Here is a 24,775-nt window from a genome sequence, read left to right on the forward strand (position 1 = left end):
CTCCTGAAATAAGCATTTCCGCACCTATGTCCATATAACTTTTTTTATCCTTCAGGTGTGAGGAATATCTCCTTAAATTTTTGACATACCTTTTTAGAACACCCCGTATATGAATATATATATATATATCAGAGTTGGGAAAGTTACTTTATAAAAGTATTTAGTTACAATTACAGTTTTTTTACTAAAAAATGTAACTAGTTACAGTTACAAGTTACTAATTCTGAAAAGTAACGCGTTACAGTTACAGTTACTCAAAAAGTAACGAGTCGTTACTTTGCAGTTACTTTTTTCCAATGAAAATAAAAATATCCAATGAATATAAAAATAATCTGCACGCAGTAATAAAAATTTAATGACAATCTTATAAGGTATTAATTTAATTCTTGTAAATTATAGAGAATTTTAGAATGACATTCACTTTAAAGGAAGAAAAGTACATTTTATTTTAATTCAAAAATAGCTAAATATAAACAAAAACTTTTATTTAACGTAAAAAAAATTTATAAAAAAATATAATTTTATTGCATCTCGCTCTTATAATATTATTATTTTAAGGTAAACACAATATGTGTAGATATATATAATAAATCTTTACTTTTTTACTATATTTTTACTATATTTTTTATTATATATATATATGTATATATACATCGAATAATATTTATTACTATATTTTTTCTTAATATTTATAAGATACATGAAATAATAAGAAACATATCATGATGATTAATACATGAAATACTAAGTATTAGTATGTTAAATGATTTAATGTTTAAAATTTTGATTAATAAAAATTTTTATTTATTTTCAAAAGGATTTGGTATTCAATTATGACATCGTGAAGATGTCCTCTTTGTGGTGTTATTACGGAACCACCAACACTAAATATTCGTTCAATGGATGCACTACTCGGAAGTGCCGTATTATATTTAATAAAAAGGTTTTTAATTGCAGTGTAATCATTTAACATATATATATATACAGGGTGAGCCATTTTAATTAACGCACGCAATTATTTCGGAAACAAAGCATTTTAGAGAAAAATGTTTCAGACAAAGTACTATAAAAGTTTTATGGTTTCGAGGGGGCCATAAGATGGTATCATTGGTTTGACCTTGAAGAGTTATTTGAAGGTCACATGAAGGTCACCTTCAATTTCTTAAATGGAACCTACTATTTGTCATTGCATATTCTTGTAGCTTATCTCGAGAGCTTTCCAAAACACTATAATTAAGTACCTTTTCTTTAAGTACTTTTTGAGTTATGAGGCTTGAAATAATTTCTTAATTTTACATAAACCGTAAAATATCTTGTAAAATATTCATTTTTCGATTATCTTATCTTAATATTTTTATGTACAAAATAATGAGAAGAATCAATTGGTGTAAAGAAAACACATAGTTGTTTTTAAGAAAAAATATGGAATTGTTAATTGCAAATTATATATTTTTTCTTCAAAACAACTATGTGTTTTCTTTACACCAGTTGATTCCTCTCATTATTTTGTACGTAAAAGTATTAAGGTAAGATAATCGAAAAATGAATATTTTACAAGATATTTTACGGTTTACGTAAAATTAAGAAATTATTTCAAGCCTCATAACTCAAAAAGTACTTAACGAAAAGGTACTTAATTATAGTGTTTTGGAAAGCTCTCGAGATAAGCTACAAGAATATGCAATGACAAATAGTAGGTTCCATTTAAGAAATTGAAGGTGACCTTCATGTGACCTTCAAATAACTCTTCAAGGTCAAACCAATGATACCATCTTATGGCCCCCTCGAAACCATAAAACTTTTGTCTGAAACATTTTTCTCTGAAATGCTTTGTTTCCGAAATAATTGCGTGCGTTAATTAAAATGGCTCACCCTGTATATATATATATATATATATATATATATATATATATATATATATATATATTTATATATATATTAATATTGCAGTTATCCGATTTTAAAAATCGATACAATTCTTCTTGTGTGGATTCAACTTTTTTTACTTGCTGATCAAAAGCAAAGAAGTCATCGCGATCGTCGAGTTTCTCACTAAGATTAGGGGAACTCTCAGTAGAACGGATTCCTAATAAATCTTCTAAATAATTTTTAGCGAGTTTCCTTTCTTCTCCATTTATCCAATTTAATTTGAATTTAGGATGCAAACAACTTGCAATAATAAGCTCTTCTTTTTCAAATAATGCGGAAAATCTAGAATTATATATGTTCAGAATCAATGAATAAATATTCTTTATTTAAAAAATAACAAATTAATTTTAGCAAATTACCTTTTATTTAAACCTTGTTGTATAGCTGCGATTAGTGATTGGCAATATGTAAATCCATTTTTATTGAATTTTTCTAATTTTTCTTTTAAAGTTTTCAAGACCGGTAATAAGTATCCCATGTACATTCCTGTCTCGCTTTGCAATATATCTAAGGCTTGCGCTAAAGGTTTCATTACCTAAATCAAACAAAATAAGGAAAAGATACATTTTATTAAACATATACATATTACGACCTCTACATATATATATATATATATATATATATTACAATTACATATTAATACATATTGTAATTTATTTAGAGGTATGCCTGACAGTATTCTTCTAGGAATTTAATTTCATTTTCTGTCAGTCTTTGCAAATTACAATAATCAAACAAAATAAGGAAACGATACATTTTATTAAACATATACATATTACGACCTCTACATATATATATATTACAATTACATATTAATACATATTGTAATTTATTTAGAGGTATGCCTGACAGTATTCTTCTAGGAATTTAATTTCATTTTCTGTCAGTCTTTGCAAATTACAATAATCGAGGCATTGATTAATTTTTTTCGGAATCATTTTTTAAAAGAGTTACTAATTGCAATACAGAATGATAAGTAGAGTTCCATCTATCAAAATAGAAAAAGATGAAAAAAATATAGAAAATTATTACTTAATAAAATTATTTAATAACTATTTAATAAATTATTTATAAAAAAAATACTTATTATATATATACTTATATACAGAGTTGAATGAAAATATAATGAGAAATGAAAGTGAATATTTTGATTAACGTGATTAATATTGAAAAATAATAAATATGCAACTTATTTGATTATAGGATTGCTGACAGTTGTCAATGCTTTTTATTATTATGTCGAGAGAATAATATCTGAGATATTTATATATAAGTCACCAAGTGACTTGTATATAAATATTACAAATATACTTTCTAGATACTAAAATCGTTATGCTATCATTATGAAATCTAAGATCAAATAAATTTCATATTTACTACCTAATACAAGAAATCTTTTACCTGGTAATAACGGGAGTTTTCAAATAGACGCCACAAGTTTTCTTTATTTTGTCAGATATTTGTGTAGATTGATTATGCTTATTCCATAATTTGGTTAATTTGGCAAATGTCAATCTATATAGTTTTTTGTACAAAATATCACTATCTATAGCTTTCTCGGAATCTTTTACCGCGACTAGGTTTAAAGTGTGACTCGCACATCTATGATGTGGCGGAAGGGTAAGCGAATTTTCTGCATCCGTGTCTTCTATATCGTTTGTAATTAAGAGATTATTTATATCGTGAAATTCTACAGCATTAGATGTTTCATTTTCATCTTTTTCAAAATTCCTAAAAAATATTATTTATATTATATATATATATGACTCATTCCACATAAACCGGAACAGTCCTGTAGCCAAAATTTGCTTTGCTCGAAAAGAGTGTGTGAGGTCTCAAAAAATTCGTATTGATGTATACTTTCAAAAGCAACGTGGCCTTTTGAAAAATCCAACATGGCTGATTCAATATGGCGCCTGGAAGTTGTGGATGAGATGGAATACTGAATAAAATCATCAACAATAATTTCAAAAGCCCTTTAATTCATCTCTAAAATGTTTATAGTACTGTTTTGGGGGTCGCTGATTACGAATCTGACGTTAGAATTTCAAAATTCAAAATGGCGGACACAATATAGCGGTCATCCACCAGGCCAAACACGTCTTATAGCCGAAAAACGGTTGCAATTGATTTTAGAGTATCAGTAAGGGGGTTTTCGTGGTCGCTGACTACGAATCTGACGTTAGAAATTCAAAATTCAAAATGGCGGGCACAATATGGCGGTCATCCACCAGACCAAACGTCTTATAGCCGGAAAACAGTTGCAATTGATTTCAGAGTATCGATAAGGGGGTTTTCTTGGTCGCTGAATACAAATCTGATATCAAGATTTCAGAATCTAAAATGGCTAATCCAGTATGGTGTCCATATAACAGATGTGCATGATTAATCTCATGATAGCAAAACATTTATAATTTTTGTAAATTTCTGCTTTGAACTTTTTTTTGAAGTCTCTTAGGATTAACTGAACTATTAAAATATGAATTTCATTTCGGGAGCTATATTCATTATGTATAATCATGTAGTGTATGCAATAGCTTAATTATAAAGTGCTCAATGAGTATTATTAGCAATTAAGACCATCTAATCATAGTTCTTTGAATTTAAAAGAAGCTCTCTGCGTTAAACAGGGTTGAGACTGTCTTCATGTACAATTTTTTCTATTGTTTTCTATTTTTTCTATTTTTTTATTTGTTCTTATTCAAATTAAAAACTTTTCTTTCAATATTAGAATACATATCTTACATTTTATAGACTTAAATATTTTTTAATTAGTATTGCATAGTACTTAAAACTGTTTTAGCTCCTGAGTATCTCATAACTTTCAAAGTTTTATTACCTCCACAATGAAGGCGTGTCCATTTTGAATATTTTTAACAGGAGAAGCATTCGAAAATCTTTTATTAAGATGCCTTTTAGTTTTTTCATGAAGTACTGCGCTGTAATACATTATTTTCATGGTGTTAAATTTTTTTTAGCCCACATGAAAAGATCTTGCGATGATAACAGTGCTTCAGTGGCTTTTGCTTGCAGACTCGCGCCTGTAGCTTCACGTTTAAAAGTCGCACCTAGACCATCACAAGCCCCTTTGCCGTGAGCTGTTGCATGCATATGCTATTCTGCACTAATACCGAAATCTTCTTTGTGATGTATCAAATTGCATATTTGAAAGCGATTCTTATAATGCTGCTTGGCACCGTCAGTCACATAAATAATTTTCTTTACTTTTGGAACTATATTTTTTATTTCAGGTATCAATAACTGTTGTAGAACGTAAACAGCAGCAGTATCATGTGCAGTAGAATCTGATAGTACTATAAAACTTTGGTGTTTAAGTCACAGTGAACTAACACTTCATCTTTTTTTAAGTTATCTTTTCGCTCTGAAATGTAAGTTGCCTGATTATTAGCAATATAATGATGAGGTAACAATTTTTCCAAATGTTCACAAAGCTTATCTACGAAATTTTCAACGTCAAGACATTCTTTTTTCAATGTACATCGATCAGTTGATTGCCATGTACTATAAATTATTTCTTCAATATTATTATTCTCAAAAATATCGGTAACAAAAGATGAAAAGCGTTTGAAATCCGGACAATTTTTGCACTGACGGAAGTAGCACTCAGCACGTGAGTCTTCACATATTACAAATTGAAAGCAATCTTTGTAACTTTTTATTGGATATTCTGAATTATCAGTGAGTCTTTGCAAATTACAAGCATCTAGCATTGCCTTGAAATTTTCATGAATTGTGCATACACACACGCTATGTGTCCCCTTTGCTCCAGCAAGCACACACTATTTTGGTCTAAGTTCTGCAAACTTACTCAAACTTATTGAACATTCCGGATTAATTTTCTTAAATTGTGAATGTAAATAGCTTATATCACTAAGTAGTAAGCGTTTTTGCACTTTCTTCTTCTCTTCATCCACTACAATATTAACAACATCTTTTGTACTTGGCATTATTCGGCTGTTTATATCATTTTCGTAAAACTTTATTACCTTGTCGACTGTACAAGATGGTAATTTTTTTCCTAATTTAGAAACAGGCGATGTTAAAATACCTTTGGCTTTTTTTAAGTCTCTCGCTTTTTTAGCCATTCGTATGGAAGTGCCAAATTCATTGGCAATCTCGCGAAGAGACCAACAATCAGGAGCTATTATAAGAATACTCACACGGAGAGGATCATTAACAGCTAAGCTATTATATTTATTTTTTAGTCCGCGTAATAATTCTTCTAATTGGCATTCCCTAGAAAGATGTGATTTTTTCGGTGGAGAAACATCTAAATCTTCATCCGACATAACATTTTCTTCAGAAATGGTCTCGATTGTCCTATCTTGACTAGCATTCATAGATGACTTATTACATTTATAAAATTTAATACGACATTGCTTACATATTTTTGAATGCGTGTTCAAGTTCGGAAACTTTTCTAGCATTGATTTTGACGGATTTCGCAAATCTCGTCCCTTATGTCCATCAATGCCAAATGGATTGACGCATCTATCTATACGTAGCTTACTGTTTGAACTTTCTGACTGCATTAGTATTCTCCAAATATCACGTAATGTGCTTATGCAATGATTACCTACCCAATGCATATGCACTTTCACTATCTCGGAAATGACAGAAAAAGGAATAATTCACCCAATCAATGTAAATGTTCGTCAACTATCCCACAGAGGACCGTTAAAAAAGCAATTACAGCACCCAATGTGAACGACCTCCAACTATCCCGAAAAACGCAGCTGGAAAAACAAAAACTCATCTAATGTAAATGCTCCCAAATAAACCGAAAAAAATGAATAGAGAAAAAGTACAAACTCTATTTAAATGTACTTAAAGTAGTCTAAAAATAACTGCAGAAGAAACAATTCACAGCATCCGATGTTAATGTCTTCTAACTATTCCGAACACACTGTTAGAAAAGTAAATATTTACGCTATGTAAATTTTAGACATAGGTCAGACCAGATAGATGGCCGCCATATTCGGTCCGTAATTTTATATTCCGAAATTCTGATGTCAGATTTGCAATAAGCAACTACAAATACCCTCTTACCGATACTCTAAAATCAATTGCAACCGTTTTCCGGCTATAAGACGTGTTTGGCCTGGTGGATGACCGCTATATTGTGTCCGCCATTTTGAATTTTGAAATTCTAACGTCAGATTCGTAATCAACGACCCCCAAAACAGTACTATAAATATTTTAGAGATGAATTAAAGGGCTTTTGAAATTATTGTTGATGATTTTATTCAGTATTCCATCTCATCCACAACTTCCAGGCGCCATATTGAATTAGCCATGTTGGATTTTTCAAAAGGCCACGTTGTTTTTGAAAGTATACATCAATACGAATTTTTTGAGACTTCACACACTCTTGTCGAGCAAAGCAAATTTTGGCTACAGGACTGTTCCGGTTGACGTGGAATGAGTCATATATATATATATATATATATATATATATATATATATATATATAATACAAATTATTATATCCATATTTATATTGTATATCATTTGCACAGATAATTATTATTATATAATTATTTGTATTACATGATGAAAAGAAATGTATGTGAGCGAAAAAATACTGTATTCGTTTGCACATGTAAAAAAATTTAAATAATATACTAAATATATTTTTCTTAAAACAAACTCTTACCGAAAAGCTTTAACAAAATTGGTTCCATTGTCGGTAATTGCACACATTGTCGGTTAAAACACACTTTATTTTGGATATGATATTCGGGGAAGACTGAATTAATTGCTCGAGCTAAAACATCGTATGTATGTTTGCCTTTTATCCTATGGCAAGCCAATGCAGCCGACTCTCTTTCGAAAGTTACAGGATTCACCCAATGAATAGTAATTCCTAAATAACTCCTGCACAAATTTAGATTTTAATTTATAAAATATAAAAATACAATTCAACGAAAATATAAAAATATAAAATACTAGCTGTACCCTGCGCGCGCTGCTACGCCTACAAAAATCGAATTTAAAGAGAACTCGTTATAACAATTCTGTGCTCATTTTTTTTTATTGAAGTGCTCTTGGATATACAATCCCGAAAGTATGCAATCTCATTCAAAAAATGATAAAAACGCATCGTAACGGAACACTGCTTCACGTATCATTACGGAATGTTGACTAAAACCTTCCCAGGAGTTCATAGATCATTTCATCCGAAGCAACCTATATGATTAGAGCTAAACTGTGGCTTCCTATAAGACACAAACATTCATTTTTATATATAGAGATAAAATATAAAAATATAAAATAATATTACTAACCTTTTTGCTTTGCTCCACAAATCTGCTGTTGTCGCAATTAGTTCAATTTCTGTCAATTTTTTTTCCAGAGTAGCTTTCATTTTATGGTATGTTTCACAAACTTTGTCTCTTAATGTTTTTCTACACATATGTAAAGGATCTTATGTAAAGAATCTTATACGAATATGTAAAGGAAGTCCAATTCTAAGCAAATTAATGAATGCTGGACTGTCTACAATGGAAAGAGGTTGAATATCTTCAATAATAAAGCGTAGTATCGCTTTATCTAATGTTTTTTGAGTAACTGCTGTGCTCCCCGAGTCCCATCTCTCCAATATTTGACATTTGTTTGTAATATTATTCTGAGGATCTTCACTTGGACGTTTATTTGATAATTTCAGTTTTGCCTTATCTATGTTTTCCAATAGATGTGAACGTTTTGCCTATTAATTTTATTTTATCTATTAATTTTATATATATACACAACAAAAGGAAAAAGAAAGAGAAAAGGAGAGAAAGATAGAAATAACATATCAATATAATAGTCTTGATATTTGAAACATGTATATAAAATAATTTCATAATAAGTACAGAAATAATAACATAATAGAAATTTCTTTGAAAAGTAAAAAGCATTTACGAAAAATCTCATAAGAAAAGTTAAAATTTGTAAAGCTAATATTGTGTTAACATTTGTTTCCATTAAAAAAGAGAATTTTGCATATTTTTCTCAGTCTATAAATTTAAAAAAATAAAACAAATTATAATTTAGACAATTTCTAAATTGAAAAAACCGTAAATGTAATCAAGCTGTCATACTTTTGATACCTACTTTTTTGTACATTTTTTTTCAAGGTTGAATGTCATATAATTATGTATTGTTTCTTAAAAGTTTAAAATTAAAATTTGAAAAAATAAAAAGTTCAAAATTAAAAATTAAAAATATAATTTTATAATTATTTAATTTTATTATAATTTATAATAATATTGTAACGATTCGCCTGTCCCGAACGCCACGGACTGGCTCGCCGGTTCCCAGGATCCGGGAGTAGGAGGGAGAGCCAAACTTGCGAAACCTGTATTGTGGTTTAATCAGCGTTTATTCAAAACTTGTTAACAAATGAGTAGAACTTATAACTAAGACTTAGCTTAACAGAATATCTTACAAACTAACTAAGATGATGCACGCGGATCTACTAGCTAAGGCTTAATGCTATCGCATGCCGGTGATGCCCTGGCAGCGGAGAGGTTGTGCCCGTCTCCGTCGGTCGAACGCCGGTGATAACCTGGCTGCGGAGAGGTTGCGCCCGTCTCCGTCGGCAAGAACGGTCGGGAGCGTCGAACGCCGGTGATAACCTGGTTGCGGAGAGGTTGCGCCCGTCTCCGTCGACAGGAACGGTCAAGATTGCTCACTGGGAAGCGATTCAGGAGGTCCTCGGTTGTACCTGGAGGCTAGGAGTCAGTCAGACGCCGGCTGGGAAAAGGTAGCGAAGCATCGCTCCGGCCGACTTATATACCGCTCGCCGGGATCCCCACTCGCGCTCCGTGGCAGCGAAGTGGGGCGGAGTGGGATCGCCCACTGGCGGAAACGCTTGGGGAGCGCCCAAAGGCGCCGAAAGTGCCCGGACGGTTGGTCGGCCCGGCCGTTTAATTAGTACGGCACTGTGGTGTCGTTACAATATTATATTTTATTTAATATTTATTTATTTAACTATTTATTTAATATTAATTTTTATGTAAAAATTTTTTATGAAATAAATTATTCTTTTAATTTTATTTTAACATAAGAAATTTATGGACTATATCCATATTTATATTGTATATAATTTGTACAGTTTCGATTCATTAATTTAAATAAAAGAAAGATTTGAGTATACAAGTCTTTACGAAATCAACATTAAACAGATTATTATTTGCTTATTATTTATTATTTATTATTATTCATTATAATTTTCAATTCATATTTACTTTTTGAGACTACTTTTTTAAGAATAACAATTATATAAACAACTGAATTTGATAAGAATATAATAACCCATAAGTACCAAAAATAATTATTAAAAAAATAAAATTTTATTAAAAATATTTTTTAATAAAAATGTATTAATGTATTAATGTTTTCTTAAATTTGAAGTTGAAGTTTTACTTGCATGAATAATTTTCTTGCAAATTTTGCACAAAAATGCCCAGTTTTTTTCGTTTTTCAAAAGTTTTTGCTGTAATTCAAATACTTCTGCATATGCATGGCATTTTATAATTCTTCTTTGAAGATTGAGATGTCTCCGTTGCTTTCTAATTCTTCTTCATAGTCCTTTTGTTCGTGTCCGAACATAGTGATCTCTCTCTTTCATATACCTGTGTTGCGCACCAGATTATCACACGTATATGGGACCTACAGTTTAATGCCGATTCCGAACGGCTGAAAAATAGAGAGATTCTCTTGGCAAAATTTCTCGGTGGTTTGCCAGTGCCTTCCGAGAGAGGAGCGAGCGTATACAATTTTTCGGTTCTATCGGGAATCGAACCCGGGACCTTTGGCTTTGTAGACTAGTGCGCTATCTACTATGCCACGCTTCATTTATGACAGAGTTTTAAGAACAAATTCCTTGGTTTATTCTATGAAAGGGATTTTTTTTGCGAACTCCTTGGGTAGTCTTCAAGAGAAAGTTTTCTAGGAATACGTATTAACTGATTCTCTGAATGCATCGCTTGCAAGGTCGTGTCCTACATACATTACAGTAGTTATAATAAATTACAATAAATGACTTTTCCAAAGATTTACAATAATTGATTATTTAAAATATTGGTTATTTATCATGATTTTTACATAAATAGATTCTCTTTAATCTTTTTAGACACATTTTACATTATTTTTATATTATAGTTTGTATAATAAAAAAACGTATGTTTAAAAGGACTTCCTTATATCGATCCTTGTTTTTCTCAAGTGTTACGTATAAGTCTATCTCGCTCGTATAGATGATTCATATATGTCTCTCTTTCTCAGATTCGCATCTTATTATAGGTATAAGTGTATTATTATAGGTATAAGTGTGTCTCTCTTAGTTTCATGTTGGTCTGTGCTTGTAGCCTATTGGATGAAAGATAGTGAGAAAAGAAAAATTTCTGCTAGATCTAGGGGTCGCTGGACGTGACAATACATATAATGTTTCAAAAATATTTTATTATAAATATATTATAGAAATATATTATTATAATTTTAAATACTTAAGTAATAAAACATAAATATTTGTTTAATGTGTGCGTTACATCATACAATTATTTAGAATGAATCCTACAGAAAAAATATAAAAAAGACAAGCAATATGTAAAAATAATACATCTCATACACATATATACACAAATGATAAGTAATTTATAAATTGCTTATGTATTACTCTACATGATTTTTCAGATCTTTTTAGTACAACAGTACATGCTAACAATCTATCACTTAAGCCGACATGCTACCTCTTTTTCTCTTTAATTTTGATCTAGGATGATTTGAATTAGGATCTATAATGTCAATAGCATATAAATGACACTCCTATACGATATATGATATAGAACTAAACTTAAATCGAAGAGAACTAAAGACACGCAATATTCCTTAATGAAAAATAAATTAAAATGTTGTGAATTATTTGTATGATGCTTCAGAAAAGAGAAAAAATGTATAATTAACGCCGTTTTTTAAACGAACATCCGTAAATTGAACTCGGATTGAAATCGGATAGCATATAGCCACACACACTACTAGCGATTCACGAATATACATATATTAATCTAATATATCAATCTAATACAAAAGCAGTGATTTTTATATGACATCAAGTAAATTAACCCTTAACGGTCGTAAGTCACCTCTGACGTGACAACAATACGCTGCGGTAGCTAGCGTCCGATAAGGGTTAAATTTGAAAATTTCTATATTGTTATAAATTACAGAAAAAAATAATTCATGATTATAATTTACTTTTTATTAAAAAAAACGCTATTTACTCAGTAGTAGGCGCAAAATAATTTGTGTGCACTAGTGCGTGCATGCGCGCGTGCGTGTGTAAATATTCGCACGAATGCGCGCGAGTGTATATATGTTATATTTCTCTAAATATATGTAAGAAGAAGTATAGAAAAATAAATATGTAGATAAGAAAATTGTGCCACGTGATTTATTATAAAAATCAAAGATTATATGAAATTTACAAAGATCATGAGTTTCAAACAATTAATAATATATATTTAAAATATTAATAATACATATTAAATGTATAATAACAATTTATTATATATATATATATATATATATATATATATATATATAATTATTTTACATATATTATATATATATATATATATATATATATATAATATATGTATATATATACATATATCTATACATATATATTATATATATATGTATATATAAAGTTGTTATTATATATATAAATATTATAGAATTGTAATATGTTCTATAAATTTTTAATTTTAGATGTTACTTAAATATTAATAATATGCAATAATGTACCTATGTTATACCTATAATATAAATTTGATTCAAGATAATAAAATTACTTAATAAATATTAATAAATAAAGTTACAAATATATATAGAACAAATCAAATACAATTTAAAAAATAAATCAGAATGCAATTTAAATTACATAATACATTTTTAGTACATTAATAATATAACGTCAAATATTGCAGATACTTTCTCATTTAATATAATTACAATTATTCATACAATATAACATAATTTAATTATAATTATTTATATATATTATAATTATAAATATAATTTACACTTAATGTAATTATAATATAACATAATTTAATTATAATTATTTATATATTATAATTATGAATATAATTTACACTTTGCATTACTTCATGTTAATAAGAAAGTAAAAACATTAGTGATTTGCAAGGTAAAATGAATCCGTGTAAATGCATTTAATTATATATTATTAATGCACATAAGCATAAATAATAAATTGATAACTGTAAACATTATAAATAGCTATTTTAAAGAAAGATATATAGATATATTCGCATCATAATTATTACTTTCATTAAACGGACATTATTGATATTTTACAAAATTCTGAAAGTAATCCTTTTGACTTTCGATTTCGAAAACACGTGTTTGTATCTTGCTTCGAATATTTAAAATATCTTGTTTCATACGTCTGAACTCTTCGTTAATTCTATTCAATTCGCCTATCTGAAATTGATTATATAGATATTAATTATTAATGAATAGCAACTATCAATTATCGATAAATACTATATTAAATATTATCTCGTATATATATATATATATATATATATATATATATATATGATACTGCCTTCACCGCCACGCACTTCTAGCCACGCGCATTGGCCGATCTTTTTTAATAAATTTTTCGTTAATTATTGCGAATATCGCAAAATAGTATAGGACCTTCCTTCTTAATTTGAGCCACCTTCACACTTCGGGACTGCGAAAATGTTCCTGACATCCTGTATATATACAGGGTGATTCTAAATAACTTTATGCTTTTGCAAAAACATAATCTTGACCGAATTCTAAGACGATCTTTCCTTTGGCAAAATTTCGTCCGAAGCTTAGTTTTTGAATTATTAAAGGAAGTAGTTAACGTATGACGGGTCGAATACAAGAAGCAGGCAAGGGTGACACGATTCACCGTCAGACGCGGGTGCTTACGCGGGGCGCCTGCTGCGATCAGCTGGTCGCTATACACATACATACACACATGCGAACACATACATTCTCTCTCTGTCTGTCTGTCTGTCTGTCTCTCTCTTTCTCTCTCTCTCTCCCCCCTCTCTCGCTCATTCGCTCACTCACCTGTTTTTTTTTTTTTTTTTTTTTTTTTTACGAGAGAGGGGAAAATGCATTTTATGCATACCCACCGGTCGATCCAGTGAGTTATGTGGGACTCGAGTACCAAGTCGAATTACCAACTCGGTACTCCCTACCCACTAATAACCCCTCTCTTTTCACGAATTTCCTTTGACACACTGTCCCTCTGACTTCCCGAGATCTGTTTTCACATAACGTCAAAAAATAGTTATTATTACCTTGTTCGATGACTTTTGATGTATTGCTGTAATTGCTTGAAGGAGAAATGAATTTTCCGATAGATCGTACGTTCTCAAATTTAACGTAGATATCACGTTGCAAAAAACAAGAAATCCACACTAAATTATTAACTGAAAGTTTTTCTCCTTTCATGAACTGTATTCTTGTATAAACTTTAACGTAATCACATTTATTTACTCACTCGATGAGACGAGAAATTTACTAATGACTCTCACTAATCACTATTAATCACTGTCGAATAATAACTGTTGGCGATTAAAAATCACTCGATGAAAGAAACACGCGCGGGCACGTTACTACACGACGCGACGACGCGACAATGCGACGATAATTACTCGGCGACTGCAAGCAGTTTTTTGTCATGGTAGGTTGCGGTAGGTTAAGGTACTACTGGCGCAATCGAACGTAATCATGTGTTCGATTGAAGAATGCGGTAAACATAATAAACATTTAACATATTAATATTATTATTATCATGAATGTGTGTGATATCCATACGTCGTATATCTATTTAAAAATTAATTAGATTAAATAAGTGTTTTTAAAATATTTATTACTTTTACTATTATCATATAAAATATTAATATTAAATATTTATTTAAGATAATAGTAAAAGTAATAAATATTTTAAAAACACTTATTTAATCTAATTAATTTTTAAATAGATATCATACGATGTATGGATATCACACACATTCATGATAATAATAATATTAATATGTTAAATGTTTATTATGTTTACCGCATTCTTCAATCGAACATATGATCGCGTTCGATAGCGCCAGTAGTACATTAACCTACCGCAACCTACCATGACAAAAAACTGCTTGCAGTCGCCGAATAATTACCGTCGCATTGTCGCGTCGTCGCGTCGTGTAGTAACGTGTCCGCGCGTGTTTCTTTCATCGAGTGATTTTTAATCGCCAACAGTTATTATTCGACAGTGATTAATAGTGATTAGTGATAGAGTCATTAGTAAATTTCTCGTCTCATCGAGTGAGCAAATAAATGTGATTACGTTAAAGTTTATAAAAGAATACAGTTCATGAAAGAAGAAAAACTTTCAGTTAATAATTTAGTGTGGATTTCTTGTTTTTTGCAACGTGATATCTACGTTAAATTTGAGAACGTACGATCTATCGGAAAATTCATTTCTCCTTCAAGCAATTACAGCAATACATCAAAAGTCATCGAACAAGGTAATAATAACTATTTTTTGACGTTATGTGAAAACAGATCTCGGGAAGTCAGAGGGACAGTGTGTCAAAGGAAATTCGTGAAAAGAGAGGGGTTATTAGTGGGTAGGGAGTACCGAGTTGGTAATTCGACTTGGTACTCGAGTCCCACATAACTCACCGGACCGACCGGTGAGTATGCATAAAATGCATTTTCCCCTCGTAAAAAAAAAAAAAAAAACCACGGGTAAGTGAGCGAATGAGAGAGAGAGAGAGAGAGAGAGAGAGTGAGAGAGAATGTATGTATTCGCATGTATGTCCGTGCATAGTATAGCGACCAGCTGATCGCCGAAGGCGCCCCGGGTGAGCGCCCGCGTCTGACGGTGAATCACGCCACCCTTGCCTGCCTCTTGTATTCGACCCGTCATACGTTAACTACTTCCTTTAATAATTCAAAAACTATGCTTTGCACGAAATTTTGCCAAAGGAAAAATCGTCTTAGAATTCGGTCAAGATTATGTTTTTGCAAAAACATAAAGTTATTCAGAATCACCCTGTATATGTATATATATATATTTTATATATATACAGGGTGTCCCGAAACTAATACTTGATATTTTAAAGGCAGATTCTCTGGCCAATTTAAAAACGATATTTCCTCAGCAAAAATGTCGCGGCACTAATAGTTTTCGAGTTACAAACAATTGAAAATAAAGGGTTGTTCGCAAACTAAGGCTTATGGGAATAAAATATTAATAAAGTCACATTCTCTAGTTAATTTTAGGTAGAGTTTACTTTAATAGAATTTTAATTTAAGGCTTAGTTAGAAAGATCATTATGACAAAAATTGAGAATATGCAAAAAATAACAATCTCCCTCGATATTTTTGCTGAGGAAAAATCGTTTTTAAATTGGCCAGAGAATCTGCCTTTAAAATATCAAGCGTTAGTTTCGGGACACCCTGTATATACAGGGTGTCAGTGAAATTTTCGCCCTCACGAAGTAAGGAGGTAGATTGGCTCAAATTAAGAAGGAAGGACTTGTACTGTTTTGTGATATGCGCAATAATTAACGAAAAATTAAATAAAGAATATCGCCAATCTGCGTGAGTAGAAGCGCGCGGCGACGAGAGTCGTCCCACTGTAAACCTATACTAGGCGCGCGGCGAAGCGATGGGCGGATCGCTCTCCGAGACATGATGGTGGTGTGCGATATATCGCAATACCGCGCCGAAAAATGACCCGTCCTTTTAGTGGCGAGAAAATGATGCGCTATCATTTCCACACCACCTTGCGGTAAATAGCATGGTGCGCTTTTTTTATAGTGGTTTCCCCCATGGCCTATTCCACTCTCAATTTAATGTGAAAATTGTTCAAAATGCCGTAACAGTACACTGAATGTATCGTAAATGTAAAAAATTGATGATGACAGTACCTTCACAAAAATTGATCCGTGGTTGAAAATCCCTCGATAAAATATGTTGCACACGTTGGTAATGATACGGGCGTAATCCATTACACGTAATGCGTGATGTACCGCGTATCGCGAAAAACCAAATTCGTGTGCCACACGACGCACGCTAATTCCAGGATTTTCATAAAATGTTTCAAGAATCCTTTCTTCATCTCGTACACGAAGACACACTGCTGGACCGGTTATCCCGATATTATGCACGACACCCAGTTTCACATAATTATTGCACAACACGTAAAACTGTACGTCCACTTGGTTTTCGTGCACGCCCGGAAAATCATTCCACGTAAATTGCGGCCGCACGATAAGTATTTTCTCCCGCTAGCCCGTATGCCACAATCATATCCGTATATTTCTGCAGAGTATACTTCAATTTCACTGTTAATTTACTACGCGAACACAAGATTTTTACTAAAACCGTCTTAGCTCTCGCAGGCTGTTGCCAGAGTGCATACGCCAGCAGCACGCAACTACAGCTGAGCGGACATGCGAGTGTAATCATAGTGCGCAGGCGTCGAGCTCACACGTACGCTTACACAAGGTGTGGAAATGTGGTGTGGAAATGATAGCGCATTATTTTCTCGCCACTAAAAGGACTGGTCATTTTTCGGCGCAGTATTGCGATATATCGCACGCCACCATCATGTCTCGGAAAGCGATCCGCCCACCGCTTCGCCGCGCGCCTAGTATAAGATTACAATGGGACGACTTTCCTCGCCGCGCGCTTCTACTCACGCAGATTGGCTGATATTCTTTATTTAATTTTTCGTTAATTATTGCGAATATCATAAAACAGTAGAAGTCCTTCCTTCTTAATTTGAGCCAATCTACGTCCTTACTTCGAGGGCGAAAATTTCACTGACACCCTGTATATATTTTTTATAATGTGTGTGTGTGTGTGTGTGTGTGTGTACACACACGTACACGTACGTACACACACACACGCACACACGCACACACACACATATATAAAATGTGTATATATATATATATATATATATATATATATATATATATATATATATATATATATATATATATATACATATATACAGGATATCAGGAACGTTTTCGCAGTCCCGAAGTGTGAATCTACCCGAAGATAGATTGGCTCAAATTAAGAAGGAAGGTCCTATACTATTTTGCGATATTTGCAATAATTAATGAAAAATTATTTAAAAAAGATCGGCCAATGCGCGTGGCTAGAAGTGCGTGGCGGTGAAAGTAATCTCGCTGTAACATAATGGCGGCGCGCGGCGAAGCCACAGTATATCCAGTAGCGCAACTCTCTGTCGGCACCTTTGAAGTTAGTGTTGTCAAAAATGGAGTGCGCATGCGCGAAATAAGCGAGTTGCTCAGTAACGCCATCTAAACTTTTTTCTCACTTACTCTTTTTGTTGTCTGTTTGTTCTCTTTCTAATCATACTCATAATCATTACTCACACATCAGAATAATATCATTTAATAAAACTAATACAAAATAAGAATTATAAATTATTAAAATAATAGTTGTTACAATAATAAATTGTTATAAAATAAATAAAAATTTGTACAGCATATCATTAATAATGCTATATATAATATAAATGTAACGTTATAAATGTAATGTTACAATAGGCAAAAAAATATAAATTATTAATTATACATATTATTATAAAAAAATTAATTGTATTAATTATGTATTATTAATTATGTATTAAAATAATAAAATATTATATTATACAAAATATACATATATAAATAATAATTTAATTGCACGATAATAAAAATGACAAGGAAATTAATGCAATATTTTTATAAAATAAAATGAAATCATATTTATTAATATATTTTATTTAATAATGTTAATATAATGTGTAATAATGTTAATATAAGATATATGAATAAGGATTTAAAATTTGTGGAACAGTAAAAATATTACATATATAAAATATTTATTACAAATTTTATTAATAAAATTAAAAGTTGTACTTTTCCTAAAAATAACATGCTTATTTAATCTATAGATCTTCTAAAAATTACATTACATTACATATTTATGAACAAATATTTAAAAATTTTTTTTTTATAAATATGTATATATATATTCCTAATATCTCTATTTTTTCTTCCAAATTCTTTACCTATCCATACCTCAGCTACTCGATCCACTTCGGTACGAGCAAGAAAGAACATCAGAAGAGCAAAAGAGACTTTTCATATAATAATTAATAATATTATAATACATAGTAGAAATACATATGTAAGAATCTATATATAAAATATTTTTTATAAAAAATATGAGATAAAATTAATTGTAATTACCGCTTTGTATACTTACTAATTATTCCAAATTGACATGAGAATTGTCGCAATCTATATAAAAAAATTAAAAAAAATTAATACTTATTTTATTAAAGTATAAACTATACGCACACAAAAAATACATATATAATAAAAGTAAATGTATTGCAAACGTATTAATAAGAAAAGTTAGAAATTAGTAATAAAGATACACTCAACACACACAATATTAATAAGAAACTTAAACGCATAAGACATTAAAGAATTAGAAATGTAGAACACACGCAATAAAAAACAATACATATATTAGTAATAACACGCAATATATAAAAAAACGCAGAAACATCATGCATATAATATTTAAAACTATTAAAAACATTTATAAATGTAAAATATTTAAAAGTTTTCTGTTCTTTCTTGAACTTTTTTTACATGCTTTATTATGTTGTGATAATGTATAATAAATACGCATGCGTAAAAACAATTTTATAAGAAACTCAAGCGGAAAATCTGGACATGGTGGTTCAAAAAATATTTCTTGTGCAAGTTGGTATAAATAAGCCCCAAAATTTTTTTTATAACAATTAATTTCAAAGTTCTTTACAAAGATTTCTTCCAATTTATGAATATATTCACAAAAATTATCACTTGGAATATTTAAATTTTCAAAAACATTTTCTTCATTTGAGTAAAGAAAAGACACACGAAAAGAACAATATAATGTTGTGTTATCTATAATTCCTTCTTTTTCCTTTATATAAGCTGTGCATGTTTCGCATGAGTGCATTTCTGTACATTTTTTAATCAAAAATCCGCATACATATTTAAATGCATTTTCCTCTGGCAGATCCATTGTGTAATAATCATGAGTGGGAATATTTAAAATAACTTTATCTACTGATGAAGAAAGTGATGTAGATTCATTACACGATGATTCATATAAATTTAACATTTCATCTGTATCCTGTTCACAATTTAATGAATCTGAATGTTCTAAAAATTTTAAAGCAAAAAGTTTTTTAAAAGCACGTACAAACTGTATTGGCGTAGGATTTAAACAATTACCGCCTTGCTGCCGAATAGAACCGAAAAAATTTTCAATACAGTCTTGATTCAATCTACGTATTCGAAGATACGAGAACTCATAACATTTTAATATTTCCCATAATTATTGTACACTTTTAATCGTAATCTGCCAGCATTTCAAGCATTTAACGTTTACAGAAGAACCATTTTTATCAATAACTTTAATACTTTCTATAAAATATAACATATTTTTTAAAAATTGAATTTGTTTTTCGCTTCCGTCAAAAACTTTTCCATATTCTTTTGGATTAACTACAGACGATGAATTTAATATATCAAACAATTTATCAAAATGATCAATTACATCTATAGTTCCAATTGCTTCACTTGGAAGAAGACCGGAAGACACTTGCGTACACATACCCGCAGCTACATGATTGCTAAATACTTGGACTGCATATTTTACTTTCATTCTTACAAAATTATTTGGTTCGATATGATAACTAGATAATTTAGGGGCCGCTTTTATCCATTGTCTATTATCTCTGTTATAAAACTGTACAATATGCGTCCATGAAGCTATTTTATTGCTACCTACTTGAAAATTATGTTTCAATAAATTATTTCGTGTAGCTTTTATTAAATGCGGAGTATCAAATATATAAAATACTTTTTCATTTCCGACAAAAAATTTGGAATTATCCGAACTAATACCTAACTCGCAAGATAATTGTATAAAATTTGACCCCATGTCAGTAACCAACGCATGCACTTTAATATTATTATTTGTTAATTTTATTATTATATTAAAAATAAGTTCTTTCAAAAACTTGCTTGAACATGCATTTTCTACAAAACAAAAGCAAACGGGGACTTTCCAATTACCTGCAATGCTACGTGCCATTATTACTAAAACACTTTTTGCAGGTATTTTCATCTCGCGACACATTATAAAATAAATGAGATTTCAAACTCATTTCATCTCCACATAATATGCAGTGGCGTTCTATAAGCGGCAATGAATTTAATTTTATTGCTAAAGCATTAAATATTTTGTCATTAATTCCAGGCAAAATTTCCCACTTTTCTGTAAATGCATGTAAAGAACGAATTGAAGGCAACGTAACTGATTTTTTTAATTCCTTATAATTCCGCGGACTTAAAAAATATAATGACAACGCAAATCGTTTAAATTCGGGATCGTATCTTCTACCCCGTTTGCTTTTAATTTGAGCGTCAATCTGTGCCGATAATAATTTAGCAAAATTTGCTGGTAATAACTTACGGCCTAATTCTCGCAAAGTTGTATGTTCGTTGCCCTCTTTTTCTATTGGTGTAGTTTTTCTCTTCTTCTTTTCTTCTTTTTGTTTTCTTAATCTTCTTATAGTTTCTCTTAATGTTTTATTTTGCGCTTGCAATTTTAGAATTTTTGCGCGCAACTTCCTTTTTCGTGGACTGTTGTCCGATGATATGTGGGATGTGTTAGATATATTACTGGATACTTTCCTGCAATATTTTAATGCAAATATAGAATATATTAGTATTATAATATTATAAATATATTACGTGTGTGTGTTATAATTTCTCATTCAATGTTGTAACTGTTACATACATTCTTGTTATATTGTAATTACATATATTGCTTACTGATAAATTATTACATTGATATTATGTTACTTACGCTAATTGAAATTTTCCTGTTACAAATAATATTAAAATATTCTGATTAGCGTCAGCAATATAATCAACGATATAATTTTTAAGTAAACTATATAATTGCAATTTAACAGGAATATATGTGATAATTTTAATATTGAATGAGAAATTATAACATTAATGTTATATATATATATATATATATATATATATATATATATATATATATATACACTTTATTATTAAGTACCTGTTATCGTTTCCTTCTTGAATCGGTTGTTCTATTGTTTGTACAGATTTATTGTTATTTATCTGTACAACTGTGTCATCCGTATTTCTGTAACAAAATAATATATATGATTAAGCTATAATATAATAGTTATTTTTAAAATATAGATTCCAGTAAAAATATAAAGTAACAGTAACTTATTAATATCAGATTAAAGTTAAATTTATTAAAAGTTTTCTTACTTATTTATTTCGTGTTGTTGTTGGTTGTCCATTTCAATTTCTTCTTCTTCTTCCTTTTTATTATTTGTATGGGCAATATATCTGTAAAAAAATTAATATATGTATAATTTTTGTATTATGATATTTATGTATATATTTTATTGTAATATTATATAAAGATTACTTACATATTATCTTCTGATTGAGATGCCGTTACTGTATTTCTGTAAAATAATTTTTTTTTAAATATATTATTAAATGTCACAGTATTTCTATTAAAACCTGGATTACTTTAAGTACAGAATAACCTGAAATATTATATAAAAACATACCTTATATTAAAATCTGGTTCAAAAAATCTCGTGGGTACAGCATCTGGGTGCAGACGAGCTCTGACCTTATTAACATTATACCATCTCTCTTCAAAATGTAAATGGCACAAATAACAATTATTATATGCATATGCAGGTCCTTTTGACTGCAAATCAAGTCTTCCGCATGCTTGTATCCATGGTAACCACCTGTATATGTAGAAATTTATTAATATAAAAAGACGTAAAACATAATTTACAATTAAAAATGTTTTATTTAAAAATTAATTAATGCGTATCAAACCTATCATGATCCTTTAAAAATCTAAAAAGATGTTTCTTCATATTATCAAATCTTTGAGTGCAATCTGGCACTGCGCACCATCTTTTTGCACTCATTTTCTCCATATTAATTTTAATTCCTTTTCGCTTTTATTCTAATGATATATCTGAAACAGAGCTAAGATCAAAATGTTTCTCAAAGAGAATTGGAAACCTCTATATTTATACAGGTTAACAATTCTCTAAGGATAAATCACTTCACTCAGATCACTTTCACTGTATATATAAAATTCAGTTTCAATTTTCAACTTCCACTTTATCACTCTCACACTGTCACTCTGTCGCACTGTAAATATTCACTGCACTAAGAACAATAAATAAATTGTGCTAAGATGCAATCTATTGCCGCCAATTTCTGCCATCAAATGTACACATGACATTTAAAGAGGCATTTAAATGTGTTGAGGCATTTAAATAGGTCTGAGAGAGACCGAAATAAGTAAGAGTGAGTGAGACAAAAGTTTAGATGGCGTTACTGGGCAACTCGCTTATTTCGCGCATGCGCACTCCATTTTTGACAACACAAAATCGAGAGAGTTGCGCTACTGGATATACTGTGGCGAAGCGGTGATTGGGGAAGGGAAAAGCCTTCGCCGCGCACCTACACACTCATCGCTCCTGTTTCAAAGAAAAAATATGTAATTTGCAATTAACAATTACATATTTTTTCTTAAAAATAACTGTTTTTTTACACTAATTGATTCCTCTCATTATTTTGTACATAAAAATATTAAGGCAACATAATCGAAAAATGAATATTTTACAAAATATTTTACGGTTTATGTAAAATTAAGAAATGATTTTAAGCTTCATAACTCGGAAAGTACTCAATGAAAAAATACTTTATTATAGTGTTTTGGAAAGCTCTTGAGGCAAACTACAAGAATATGCAACAAAAAGTGGGCAGTTCCGTTTAAAAAATCAAAGTTGACCTTCGTAGCTCCTTCACCTACAAAAAAACCATTGATCTCAGGTTATAGTTCTCGTAAAACCAAGCAAATGTGGTCTGAAGCATTTTTTTTATCACTGAAAGCAACCGAGTTATTCAGGTGGCCTGTTTTAGATGTCCCACCCTGTATATATATTTTTTATAAACATTTTATTTATAATAATAATATTAAATATAATTGGAATAAATAATAATTATAGATTATGAAGATTATATTCTCTTCTCAGAATCAAAATTTTAGTTTCCCCCCCCCCGCAAAAACACGAGTTTATAAGTTTGTAAACATTTTAAATCAATTAATGTCGATTTTTATGTAGGTTACGTATCTTCGTAAAAAATTTGTCAGCAATCAAATAAAGCGAATTTTAAGAAATTAGTAAAGCTCTAAATATGAAATGTAAATTTAAATTTTTTTAACTAATAAGAGAAAACGAAATGCGGATGATAGTGCTTCAGTTTCAGAGAAAATATTTCTTTCAAAATAAATCGTTGTACATGGAATACATTTCTTTCCTCGATGCGATACTAAATAACGAAGTAAATCTCAATTTAAGATTTTTATTAAAATAAATAATTCATAATCCCTGTAAAAAAGCGTAGGCGAAAAAATATCGAGACAAAGTTGCTGAAACGAAAATGAAATCCTACTTCTGTTATACTATGTGTTCGATTATGTTATGTGCATAGTGTTGCACCATTATTTGCACATATTTTATTAAACAATTCTTTTGTCTGCAAGGAATGTTTATAAATAATATTTTGTAAGTAACTCTTGACAAATT

General features: G+C 30.1%; 1 protein-coding gene and 1 pseudogene across 1 annotated transcript; both read right to left on the reverse strand.

Annotated features, from left to right (window-relative positions):
• Nucleotides 1-787: 787 nt before the first annotated feature.
• LOC145961817 (uncharacterized) lies at nt 788-19,151 on the reverse strand (annotated as a pseudogene).
• LOC145961818 (uncharacterized) lies at nt 18,910-23,013 on the reverse strand. The gene is made up of 7 exons (XM_083082277.1): nt 23,007-23,013; nt 22,789-22,912; nt 22,580-22,615; nt 22,413-22,493; nt 22,192-22,278; nt 21,571-21,791; nt 18,910-19,331 (listed from the first exon to the last, which is right to left on the reverse strand). Exons 1-7 carry the CDS (start codon nt 23,011-23,013, stop codon nt 19,300-19,302), a joined length of 588 nt encoding a protein of 195 aa, XP_082938403.1. The 3' UTR covers nt 18,910-19,299.
• Between the last annotated feature and the right edge of the window lie 1,762 nt (nt 23,014-24,775).

Source organism: Camponotus vicinus, unplaced genomic scaffold (genome assembly GCF_025532165.1).
Source record: "Camponotus vicinus isolate PSW18456_S1 unplaced genomic scaffold, iyCamVici1.0 SCAF_11, whole genome shotgun sequence".
NCBI lineage: Eukaryota > Metazoa > Arthropoda > Insecta > Hymenoptera > Formicidae > Camponotus > Camponotus vicinus.